The sequence below is a fragment of the Poromitra crassiceps genome, assembly GCF_964638095.1.
Source record: "Poromitra crassiceps genome assembly, chromosome: 1".
NCBI lineage: Eukaryota > Metazoa > Chordata > Actinopteri > Beryciformes > Melamphaidae > Poromitra > Poromitra crassiceps.
In genome coordinates this window covers 47431305-47444427 of record NC_139623.1, presented here as the reverse complement: position 1 = coordinate 47444427, position 13123 = coordinate 47431305, and the positions used below count along the sequence as shown (strand labels likewise).

The 13123-nt window shown below is 44.8% G+C and overlaps 1 protein-coding gene across 1 annotated transcript in view; it reads right to left on the bottom strand.

The window, feature by feature from the left end:
* The window catches only part of rsf1b.1 (remodeling and spacing factor 1b, tandem duplicate 1), a gene marked incomplete at its 5' end in the record, with an annotated part of 67657 nt that extends 56320 nt beyond the window's left edge, over window positions 1-11337 (bottom strand). Inside the window, one exon of the mRNA XM_083646141.1 lies at window positions 11184-11337. Within this exon, the coding sequence (XP_083502267.1) occupies window positions 11184-11337 (154 nt within the window). The remainder of the gene's footprint in view (window positions 1-11183) is intronic.
* Window positions 11338-13123: the final 1786 nt, after the last annotated feature.

Sequence of the window (13123 nt, the reverse complement as noted above, 5' to 3'; positions counted from 1 at the left end):
GGGACTTCCGCATTCAGCCTACAAAAATACGTCATCCCTGCGGCTCTCTATTTTCATTGAACTATGAAGATTTTGCACAATTTTTTATTTTTTTATTTATTACATTACATTTACATTACGTCATTTAGCAGACACTTTTGTTTTGTCCAAAGCGACTTACAATATCACAATTTGTCAACAGTACAGAAAACCACTATGCAACACAATCAATGACAGCCAAGATATTTTGATAGACTAGCACCATGTAGGAAGTAGTTTGAGAAGGAATAATTAACATGTAGCATTCAAGCATTACTTGAAAACTTTTCGCGGACCCCCTGGCAAAGGTCCGCGGACCCCCATTTGAGAACCACTGCTCTAACCAATGGGAGGTCAGCTCTAATGTCTTCACGCGATATACAGTACATGTTATCAATACACAGTTTCCAATACCGAGCCATTATTCACATGGAAGTGCCAAAGTTTTTAACTCAGACACAGCCTCTGCTCTGCTGTAGCACAGAGCAGAGGCTAATAGCCTATCCAAGCCCGCTGGTATCAAAGAGCTCAGCTGTCCTGTGTTGTTAACGTGAAGGCATTGCAGCGGCTAGCCAAATGGAATTACAGCAACGCAGCGACTTAATGAATAATTCATTATTCCCCCCACCCGCGACGATGCCATCGTCCAAAACGATGTTTCACTGTAAAACAATCACGATGGGTATTTTCATGACATCGCACAACCCTACAACAGATACAAATGACAATTAACATGTCTAATCAGGGGTATAAGGAAAACAGAGGGGAGGGAGGGAGCGTGTAGGAGGGACAGGAGAGAGAGGGAAGGGGAAAGGGGGGGTGGCAAGTGTGGAAGTGAAATATCAAGTTGAAAAAGTGACTCTTCTTTATGAGAATATATATATACCGGTATATATATATATATATATATATATATATATATATATATATATATATATATATATATATATATATATACCCCCCCTCGATTTTTTTATCCCATTTTTAACCCCCATTGCTGCTCATTTACTTTTATTTATCCTGGTTTAACCCTCTGCCGATCTGGGGAGAGCCGAAACTGGCTCCATGCTTCCTCCGAGACATGGGCAGTTAGCCAGCCGCTTCTTTTCACCTGACAGGTGAAGCTTCACCGGTAGGACATAGCACGTGGGAGGTTCACGCTATTCCAACCGGTTCCCCTCCCTCCGAACAGGCGCCCTTAACGACCAGAGGAGGAACCACATTAGCAACCAGGATATTGCATGTTTTGGTGAAGGGGGTTCCTATATGAAGGAAACCCCCGGGAGGCATGGGGAGAACATGCAAACTCCACACAGAAGGGCCCTTTTGACGACTCCACCCGGGCGGTGGGTACTTGAGGACATGCGGACGGGCACGCATTCCTTCAGCGTTCACAGCGTCCCAGGTGAGAATCGAACCCAGGACCTTCGAGCTGTGAGGCGACAGCGCTTACCACTGCACCACCGTACCCCCCGAAAAAAAATATTTTTTGAGCTGTGCAGGGCAACAAATGGTTATAGAAGTATAATAGTATTAAAGGGGCCCTATTATGCATTTCTTAATTTTGCATCATATATATGTTGTTACAATCTTGGATGGTCATATTAAACATGGGCTAAGCTTCAAATAAATATGTGAAAGTGTTTTAATGTTACCCCCATGAACCCCCCCTCCCGCCCATGAACTCTCGTAGACGAGATTACATGGATTTATGCCGATTTTGTGCGAGAACCATAGTTTTGGTGACGTCAGGCAGGACTTGTTACCCTGGCAACAAAGCGTTGTGGCCGGCCGGCACGCAGCGCGTGCACACCCTCTAGCCCCCACCCTTCCCTGTGTTGACATTGCTCCAGTACACTGCCGACCGACAGTAGCGCTGCTAATTTCCACTCGTCTCGGCCGTATCTGCCTTTCACTTTCACACAGAACAAGGGGACGACTTGGAAGTGAGCCAGGATGTAGGACTGAAGTGGTAAGTTCTGAAAATATGTGTCTCATTCCAGCATCGGTTGTACCTAGCAGCTAGGAAGCGCTAACGTTACTTACCACCGGCTGGGTAACGTTAGCACTTGCCATTAGCCTAGCAGCACAGCTGCCTTTCATAAGCCGTTTTCCCACATGCATACCGGAAAATTACCTGTAAGTCAATATCGGACATTTCCCTTCACACCTCTCCTCTGCATGTCGGAATCTAGCAGCGAAATTGCCTGTATGTTGGGGGGCGGGGCGGCACTGCAGAGCGGGTGGGGAGTGACGTGTAGGCAAAACTCAAGATTCAAGATTCAAGATTCAAGATTTTTATTGTCACTCCATGGTACAAGTATCACGTGTGAAATTATTGTGCTGTGGACTCCGTTTACAACATAGTACAAATATAGCAGGGCATATTAGTGCAAAAAAACAACAAGAGACACAACAAGCAATAAGGCAGTATAGTGATAAGACAAGTCAGAGACAGTGGCATATTCACTGCACATAGGTGCACATGTCATGTGCATACTTTAGATGTGCTTAAACATTTTAAATTTGGCGTATTTGACATACAGGTGCAAATAGCATATTCCTTATTAAACATACAATTAAACTCGGCGTTTTAAATTCGGCGTATTTGACATACAGGTGCAAATAGCATATTCCTTATTAAACATACAATTAAACATTAGACATACGTAATGGTAGCAGCTACAGTACGGTACAGTACGGCTACTACACTATTTGTGTATGTTAAGGAGTCTCGTGGCCTGCGGGAAGAAACTGTTCCTCAAGCGATTTGTGCGTGCTTTTGGAACCCTGCAGGGCTCGACGTTAACTTTTAAAAGTGGTTGCCGGAGGGGCAACCTGGCAAGAGCTTTTGGTTGCCCGAATAAAAATATGGTTGCCCAATTTTAGTCGCCTTATATTTTGAGTAATTAAGATACTATGCAGTCATAAGTATGGATGCACCGATCCACTTTTTTCACTTCCAATCCGATTCCGATACCTGAATTTGGATATCTGCCGATACTGATATTTTTCCGATACCATAGCTATTTTTTCTTGAATATACAGTACAGACACAAATTTGGCCAATTGAAGAAAATAGGAAAGAAAAATACAACTTGAAAAAAGCAGACAAAATGAAGGAAATATACAAGGCAAAAAAGGATTATTATTATTATTATTATGAATCAAATCTGAACTATTTAGGCATTGCTGCTTTAGAGAAGGACCCTCTGCCTGTAGCTGGCTCCTGCTAAGAGACATAATTAGTATTTGGCAATTAATTATCTCATAACATTAGCTACCTGGTTCATAAACAAGAACAATTAGGTCATTAGACATTTCCATTTCCACTCAAATGTATTAAATAACATTTCAACCATCGTTTCAACAAACCAACAATTAAACACCCCTGCCACTTTGAACACTTGGTCTGATCCCCCGGAAACCCCCTCCAGAAACTACCAAGTGGTACGCTCCGCATCTGGAGACTTCCGGTTTTGGAACGGCTCGTCTATCTAGACCGCACTGCATTACAGAGAGACGAGGATGTACCGTTTCACATGCAGCAGACAGGTTACAAACAATTCATCCGTGAAAAGTAATAAATATACATTTAATTGCCGAGATATGTCTCTTGTCTTTTTATTTTCACTGAAATGTTTTGTGTAAATGAATACAACCTGTTGCTATGTATGATTAACTCCATAACACTATCATCTGATGCAACATCAGAGAGGGGGAGAGAGAGATGCACACGGCAACACAGACAGCTTCTCAGTAATCACTTTCCCCTTTCTTGTCATTACAAGTTGCTGTCTTGCTTTTTGGTGTTTCAAGAGTAAATATCTCCACTCCACGGACATGTTGAGTTAGAGCAGCCTGCTGTATGCTAGCGGGCTCCAAACTGTGGAATGGAGAGGAGTTTAGTCATTTTAGGTGCGCACAGTTAATTGTCTGGAATGCATCTGACGGCCTGCTTTGATCGGCTATTTTGAGAACACCGATCAAAGCCAATAGAGGCCAAATCGATTGCGGAGCATCTCTAAATAAAATGTCACATATATGTCACTCACAACAAGTAGCCTATTAAAACATATTTATTTGGTGTATATTTTGCTGTTTGCTGCTGTACATATTTTTTTGCATGTTAAAATGTGGTTGCCCCTGGGGCAACCAAAGGCCAATAAATGGTTGCCCTATTTTTTTTTTGGTTGCCCGGGGCAACCGGGCAGCCGTTAATGTCGAGCCCTGCCCTGTATCTTCTCCCTGAGGGTAACAGGGAGAACAGGCTGTTGTGGGGGTGATTTGTGTCTTTGATGATCTTCAGGGACCTCCTGAGGCACCGCTGTTTATATAGTTCATGCAGTTCTGGCAACTCACGTCCTGTTACGTGCTGGGCCGCGCGTCTCACTCTCCATAGCGCCCTGCGGTCCATGGTGGTACAGTTCCCGTACCAGGTGATGAAGCAGCCAGTCAGCAGGCTTTCAATGGTGCCTCTGTAGAAGTCACTAAGGATTTCTGGCCTTAGCCCAAATTTCTTCAGATTGATGGTGAAATAAGTTTGCTTGTTTATCTGTTCACCTGCGTCGCGTTGAAGCACTTTTTACAGACTGGCTTCGTTTGATGTGTCCGGGCTTGCCTTCGCTGTCGGCAACGTAAGCAAAATACTTCCACATTTCGCTTCGTGCATTTGCTTCGTCTGTGTCCCTGTCGGGCTGTCACTGAAGGAGGAGGACGGACTGTGGCCAGAGAGCGAGCAGGCAGCAGAGAGGAGAGGGGAAAATCAGCACACCCACACATGAAGCTGACATAGGCTACTGCTCTTATTATCACAAGATCCTTTCGCCAGTTTGCTTTAATGTGCGCGAATGATTAGATTATGCCCGCTGGAACATTAAGCAACGTGTGTACACCTCGCCCATGAGAGTGTCGCGGGAAATGACTGGACCCGTTCTACACTTGAGTCCACTATCGCGCATACCGCTCTTCTGACTGGCTCGAAACTGGTGAAATCTCCGCGATGACGGGGTCGCGCTTATACCGGCACGACAACTTTCACACATGCAGGCATTAGACCACGTTCCGGTCATTTAGCGGTACAAAGCGCATGCGGGAAAACGGCTATAGACATGAACAACCGATGAATGACGAAGGCACACATTTTCAGAACTTGTAACGTTAGTCCAACTTGCTGACTTCTCCAAGTCCTCATTTTGGTTTGGTCCGTGTAGCCTTTGCTATGAGAGGCACACTATAGTCACAAGCATTTGGGAAGTTAGCTAACTAGCTACATTAGCTGTTGTGTTGTGGCTTGAGTGAAGCTCCCCGGGCAGGGCGGGGAGCTGTAAAACAATTATATAAACGAGCAAGGGATTGTCAAAACGAATTTGACCATCGATAATAGGGATGCACCGATATGAAAATTTTGGCCGATGCCGATAACCGATATTAACATTGCTGTTATGGCCGATAACCGATATTTACCGATGTCGATATGATCTGTATAAAAACACATTTCTATGATAATAAAATGTTGTACATACTGAAAAACACATGTAAACACTGAATTTGAAAAAGTAATGCATTTCTTTATTTCAAAAACATTTGTAAAAGCCCATAAGTCATAGATTTACTGCATTATTTAATCTCAATGTGAAGAATTTGGCTGATACCGATAACCGATATTAACATTGCAACATCGGACCGATACCGATATGTTAAAAAATGACTAACATCGGCCGATACCGATATGATTGCCGATATATCGTGCATCCCTAATCGATAACAAACGTGACTTGGGCGTAACAAGCAAGGCTATCAATTGATATATCAACATCCCCCTAGCTATCTATTAGGGGTGGGGGAAAAAATCGATTCACCTAAGTATTGCGATTTTTTGGATCTATCTTTTATTCCAGAATCGATAATCGCAAATTAAAAAAAAAAAAAAAAAAAAAATTTTTGGGTGCTTGCAGTCAGGCCACTCACTGAACAGCAGGCTAGGCGACGCCTACTGGTTTACTAGTGGTTTTATTACTTTATTAGTTACACTTCAGGGTTAAAGTGGGTGCATCTCATTGTAAAATTGGACTTCAAACGGCCCAAATCTGGCTTCAAACGGCCCAAATTTCACGCGCGTTGGCCCATATCGGCCTGGCCTGCTTGGTATCTAATGCCCGGCCTGAATTATGATCCCAGTCCGCCCCTGTTTTTAACTATATCGCCCAGCCCTACTCATGATATATAATATACAGTCTCTAGTGTATGATTCAACTTTTCCCATGTTCTAATCTAGTGTAAAAAAGCAAACAAACTGAAAAAAGAAAAGAAAAAAATAAACAAAAATCGCAATAAATCGTAATATCGAATCGCAATAATCGTAGAATCGCAATACTTAAGAATCGCAATATAAATCGAATCGGCACCCAAGAATCGTGATAGTATCGAATCGGGAGATAAGTGAATCGCCACAGCCCTACTATCTATCCCCTAGCTCCGCTCGGCCCGGGCTGTGCCGGGACATTTCCTTCGGCGGCTGGCCGAGCAGGGCATCACGTTCCGCGGCCAAACACAAAAACTCCTCGCGCTGCCCTCCTGGAGTATTTTCCGGAGGGTGGGGGTTCAAGGACAGGACCTAAAACAGAGCGTTTCATACAGAGGCTGAACTGAAGGTGGCAGTGAGAGCCAGTACAAGATAAACTGAGTTTTTTCAACTATGAATGATGCAATAAGTTACTCTACTGGAGGCCAACAATAAAATAATAATACATTATATTAGCAAAATATGGGCCCTTTAAAAAATCGAATCGAAATCGAAAATCTAATTTTGAGAGAAAAAATCTGAGATTTTTTTGCTGATCCGAAAAACCCGTGATCCGTGGCTCAAAATCCGTCACGCAATCCGAACTGTGGGTTTTCTGATCTGTGCCAGCCCTAACAGACAGACAGGCAGAGAGACAGACGGGCAGGCAGAGAGAGTGGAGCTAAGCGGAAAAGGTGTATGAATCTAACAGTCAAATAATGTTCAGTATCTACAGGCTGCTTGTGTTACTTCCTTTGAGTAGCTTCAGTTCAGCTTCAGACGGACCTTGGCTGTTAATTTAAATCAGAGGACGCATAGCTCGGGTATTTGTTCTACAGGCTACTTTGCGTTTAAGTTTCAGTCAGACTTCGTCAGTTATTTTAAATGCGAGGACGCATCGCTCCTAATCATCCTGCATGTCGTATTCCCCAGGTGAGCGCACCGGTGTCAAACGCTTGTTTCTGCTCCTGCTCCTTTGAGCATTTGTAGTTTAGTAATGTGTAATGTCCCCCAAGCTCTCTGTGACTGTCCCAGTCCCATTGCTGTGCAGCTCGACGCTGTGTGGCGCTTGTGTGTGTGTGTGTGTGTGTGTGTGTGTGTGTGTGTGTACAGCTGAGCCGCATGTCTCTCTCTCGCTCTGTCTCTTTCCCTCTCGCTCCGTCATATTCGTGCACGCTTTAATTAAATCAGTAAATTAAAATGACAACAATCGCCTGAAAAAATCTCCCCAAAAATCAACAGTCGGTGGACTCAGCCAACGTCATGGAAGTTGGAACCCCTCATTACCGTTTTGCTTGCACTAGGGCTGGGACGGATCACGGATAATCCGTGACCCGTACGGATCAGCCCCCACGGTTCGGCACACGGTTCGGAACGTCTTGGTCCCCCCCCCCCCCCCCCCCCCCCCCCCCCCCCTTCGTTTCATTCAACGTTTAACGTTAGTGTATGAGAACGCCTGCAGCGCAGCCAGACACAGACAGGCATCATCATGGCAAGCACAAGTGAGCTTCCTCATCCCTTCGCTGTAAAGTCTCTCTGAAGGCTGTGGCTAGTGGCTACTAAAGACAACAAACTTATTTCAACACCTCTGAAAAAGCACAGGAATGCGAGCAGCATGTTGCGCGCTGCACAAGATAGCACGAGCCACAACACGCACACACACACACACACACACACACACACACACGCACACGTTTCACGAACACATTATCACCGGACGGTGAAATGTTGCCTTGGACGCATAACAACAAAACAACACGTGGGGCCACCGAGTAGCATAACGTAGCATCAACGTTATGTTTCCAGACTCACCCGGTCTGGTCTGTACCCGTGTCATGTGACTACGTTAGCAAGCAACAGGCAGGAAGTTAGGCGCAGTGCCACCTAAAACAGGAAGTTGGGTTGTTTTGCCTTCAGAGTAAAAGCATAAATTGTGTCATGAGAAAAAAATATTTTTTGAGCTGTGCAGGGCAACAAATGGTTAGAGAAGTATAATAGTATTAAAAATTCAAATCGAAAATCTAATTTTGAGAGAAAAAATCTGATATAGCCTATTTATTTATTTATTGCTGATCCGAAAAATAGCTTGCACCTGTGTTTACTCTGCCTTTTCGACACAAAATGGCCACTGTGAAAAAGGCCTATCATCAGTCTGCAATATATTCCTCCAATCGCCCAACCCTACTTTATTTATCGTGATTGGTCTTGCTTTACTTTTTTGCTTCTTTTGAGACAAGATTTAAGATGCATTTATGTCATGGGGGAATCTTGGCATTTCATGAGTTTCACTTTTACATCTGCAATCAGTTATGAAGAGTAGCGTTAGGTGTCACTCTAAAGTTGTGAAAATATAGAGCTGTGGGTGAAAAAGCAATATTTGTGTGGGGAGACTTTTATTTCATTCAGATATGTATTTCGAATTTGTTAATACATACTAAAAAAAATCTGATATCTTTTTTTTTATTAAAGTGATCATCTCAAAGATTTTCATGTAAATGTCTGTTAAGTGACACTATCCAGTGTTTCCCCTAGAAATTTTTTCAGGCCTGGAGGGACTTCAAAACCTAAACCGACCGCAGGGGGGACCCTCGCTGGCGACCAAAATTTTGGCCGTTTGAAGCCAGATTTGGATCATATTAACATCACAGAATAATGACTGTGATGTCATTATTCATTCATATTAGTCATTTATGGATTAGTAAAAAAAAAAACATGCCTGGCAGGGGCCTCGTTCAGGCCTGTACAATTTAATTGTGTTTCTGATTTATTTGGTATTGAATCAGTATCGAGTAGGGGTGTCACATTATATCGTCCCACGAAATTTCGCGATAGTAAAACGTCACGATATGTATTGTTGAGATGAAATCTCATATCGCAATTTTTTTTTTTCTTTTTTTTTTCTTCAAAAATAGACAAAGAAACGTCTTTGTTTGTTGAAGTTCAATGTGTGGAAAGTAGTTCAGTTGAACAAGTCTCTGAAGAGACACATGAGAAGTTATACAGGAGAGAAACCATTCAATTGAGTTTCTGGCAAAACTGTTTACTTGACAGGAAAAACTGAAGATGCATAAAAAATAGACTAAGAAAAGTCTTGAAGATGCATAATGAGAATTTATACTGCTGAGAAACCTTTTAGTTCAAAGTAAATCTAAGTGACGGTGTAACTCATTCTATTTCAAGATAAGCCTTATCTCCAATCTCATGTTTTTTCTAGTTGTTATTGTAATAACAATTTCCCACAACAGCATGTTTTGTATTTGTGCATTTCAAATAAAATACTACTTTTCCAGTCATATATTGTCATTATTCAAGTTTAAAAAAATATTGTTAAAATCGTATCGTATCGTATCGTTATCGTGAACCCAGTATCGTGATACATATCGTATCGTGAACTGAGTGTACCGTGACACCCCTAGTATCGAGTATCGTATCGGTATGGAGTATCGTGATACTAAACTTGGTATCGGTATCAAAGTCAAAATTTTGGTATTGTGACAACACTAGTCTGCGACTGCGATACCGTGGTATTTTTGTCCATGGTTATCATACCGTCAAAAATTCATACCGACACATCCCCAGATACCATTTCTTTATTATATCGCAATCGCAATATTGTCCACAATAATTGCAATCGCACCTTTTCCCCACATCGTGCAGCACTAGTGTGGAGAGGGGAGGGGTAGAAAAAACTAAGAGAGAGAATCCTATTGCTACATACCAGTCCCAATGTGGTCTCCAACCTGCACCATGCTCTTTAAGTTTGACATAACGGTACGTAACGACAAGCTGCACCATGCTCTTTAAGTTTGACATAACGGTACGTAACGACAAGCAAAAGAGCTGTAGTAGTCCCAGCAGTAGTCTACTTTAATGTGACGACTGAAATAAAATAATATCATTGAAACATTGAATGAAACAAAATAATATCAACAGGTTGTTGTGCCAGTTCATTTCAATGGAGCAGCTGAATGCAAGGTGCACTGTAAATTACAAGATACTCGATCAGGAAGACTTCACAATGGGGAAATGGGGACGCATGCGCAAAGCACCGAGAGCGAAAAGCTCAGTCAAGTTAGCAAGTGCCAGCGACAAAAAAACGGAAGTTAAGAGATTTTTGCTTTCAAAATACAGGTAGGAAATGTCCCACTATCGGAAAAACAAATAACAGTTGAGTGATAAACATAACAAGAAAAATGTCTCAGGTATAATCAGATTCAATAAATAGTGAAACTACAACTATTTCAAGATACAAAAACTATAATGTTATGTGAAAGATTGCATTCCTCAAAAAGTATTACTTTGAAACGTATAACCGGAAGTTCGATTTTTTTATCTATATAATTCTGTAGGGCTTGACACAGCTCAAGCAAACCACTATGCCAAAATATTGTAACTGTAAATAAAGCGCACAATTGCATGCATATCTCACGCAATGCCATAATTCTCGATTGAGTAGGCCTATCTAAAATCACAATGTGTTCACCAAATCCATGAGAAAATCTTCCTCTCTGTCATTACTGTCATCAATGCACATTTCTTTCTGCGTTGTATTACAACGAGTCCAAAAGCAGATAAAGGCTGCTTGGGCGAAAAAAAATTAAACACAATTTAAAAGCTCAAAGCTGCGAGAAAAGCTCGGATAATTCGGCCACTTGACACCTGAAAAAGAATATAATTATGCATGTGCACATTTTCCACTTCGAATTGTAGCTCTGGGGCAGTGGTAAATTGTATTTAAGTAAACAACGAGGTTAGAAAACCACACAATAACACACACAACTAGCTAGCTGCTAGCCTGCTAGCTCGGTAACGTTAGCACTATCGTTAATGCAATGGTGAAGTCTCTCCTCCCCGTTAGCGGTGTGGTGTTTCTCTGCCCTACCTGAGGATGTGTCCCGGAGGTATCGCTCCAGCTGAGGGAAGGTGAGCTCCGGTAGGTCCAGCAGAGCTCCATAACGCTCCAGGAAAGAGCAGATAACGGCATAACTTGGACACAACCCGGGGGAAGAACTCGCCGTTGCCGCCGAAGCAGCCATCTTTTTCCACACCAGTGTCAAGCTAGCCGGAACAAAATATAAGACTTCCGGGGACAGCTTTCAAAGTAAAACAGATTACCTGTTTTGGCTGATAATACTGTGGCGACTCTGGGTTTAGGTAGGAACTGATGTGGAGGGTGGTTCCTGGGGGGAAGGGAATGAGTGCGAAAACTTCCTCTTCCGGTCGGGTCTGCGCATGCCTGCGTGAGTCTGGATAAGCTAGGAGGCCGGTAGCTAGCTAGAGCGTGACAACCGCCTAGAGTTGTAGTGTTAACTAACTGTGAATAAAAAGCCTGTACCGAAGCCTGTTGCCTCCTCTCTTCCTCACGTAACGGTCCCGGGAGCGGATCGTTTCATTGGTGTCCAGAAGTGGGATTTACGAACTTTGCCGCTTGCTCGCGCGGTAACAAAAAAAAAGGAGAGAGAGATGGAGGGGAACGGAGCCAAACCGAAGATTAAGACAACCTCGGTGTCCGTGGGGAAGGATACGCTGGCGAGCATAAAGGGGGAATACAGACGGGTGAAGAAGGAATACAGACGTACGATGGAGGATTTCGAGCGGGCAGCACTCAGCACCGAGCCGGACCCCGCGGGCGGACGGGGGCCCGTGCGTGGAGCAGCGGAGGCCGGTGGAGATCATGGGCAGCCAGCGCCAGCGAGGAACAGTGGGTGGGCCCCCGCCAAGACACAGAGGTACACCGGTGAACATAGTTGGGAGGCGTTTCAGGCCCAATTCGAACTGATAGCGGCTGATGAGGGCTGGACAAAGCAAGAGAAAGGAATGAAGCTAGCTAGGTGCCTAGCGGATGACGCCTCATCATGCTTGCTAATGCTAAGCCCATGGGGAAAGAGGTGACTATGGAGCACTGGTGGGGGCCCTGCAGAGGAGATTCGGGCGTTGTGAGCTGCCGAGTATACAACGCGCCGAACTGAGCAACAGACGCCGACAGCCTGGCGAGTCACTGCGTGGTTTGGCTAATGACATTGAGACTCTATCAAGAAGGGCATATACTGAAATGTCACCAGAGGTGCAGAGTGCACTCACCAGGGATCAGTTTGTCCGAGCTTTGACCCCGCCTTGGCTGCGCGCCCAGACCGAGCTGGCACGCCCAAGGACGCTGCCGGAGGCGTTGGAGCTGGCATCAGAGAGAGAGATCATGGGGGCGGCGGCGGTGGAGGACAGCGCGGGGGGGGGGGGGGGCAACCCCACCGTGAGGGCTACAGTGGAGTACAACCCGGCCCAGGACGAACCAGCATGGGCGAACAAGCTGACAGAACAGATGACCGAGCTGATACGGGCTGTGACGCTGCAATCTCCGCCCAGTGCAACACCACCGCAACGGGAAGTGAGGCGCTGTTGGGAGTGTGACCGCCCCGGACATCTGGCAAGGGAATGCCGCAGGCGAGGGAGGGGGCGGGGAAACGACGCGGGGTTCGTGTAGAAGGGACGGAGCGGACCCCCGGTATCATGTCCCATGCTGCCCGGTCATCGGCAGAAGGAGCCTGATGGCACAGCTGGAGGAGTGAGGCTCCATTTTCCCCCGGAGCGGAGAACAACGCCGAATCGGACATGGTGGTGGGGTGGACAAGGGTGGGGAAATTTCTGGGGTCCTGCTACGTCCCTGTCAGCCTGGCGGGGGTGCAGCATGTGGCCCTAGTGGACACCGGGTCCACTGCAACGATACTGAGACCTGAGCTCGTTCCGGTGGGAGTGCAGTTGGAGTCTACAGTGAAGGAACTGCGGACAGTGACCGGTGAGTTGGCTCCCATGAAGGGGAGGGTTTAG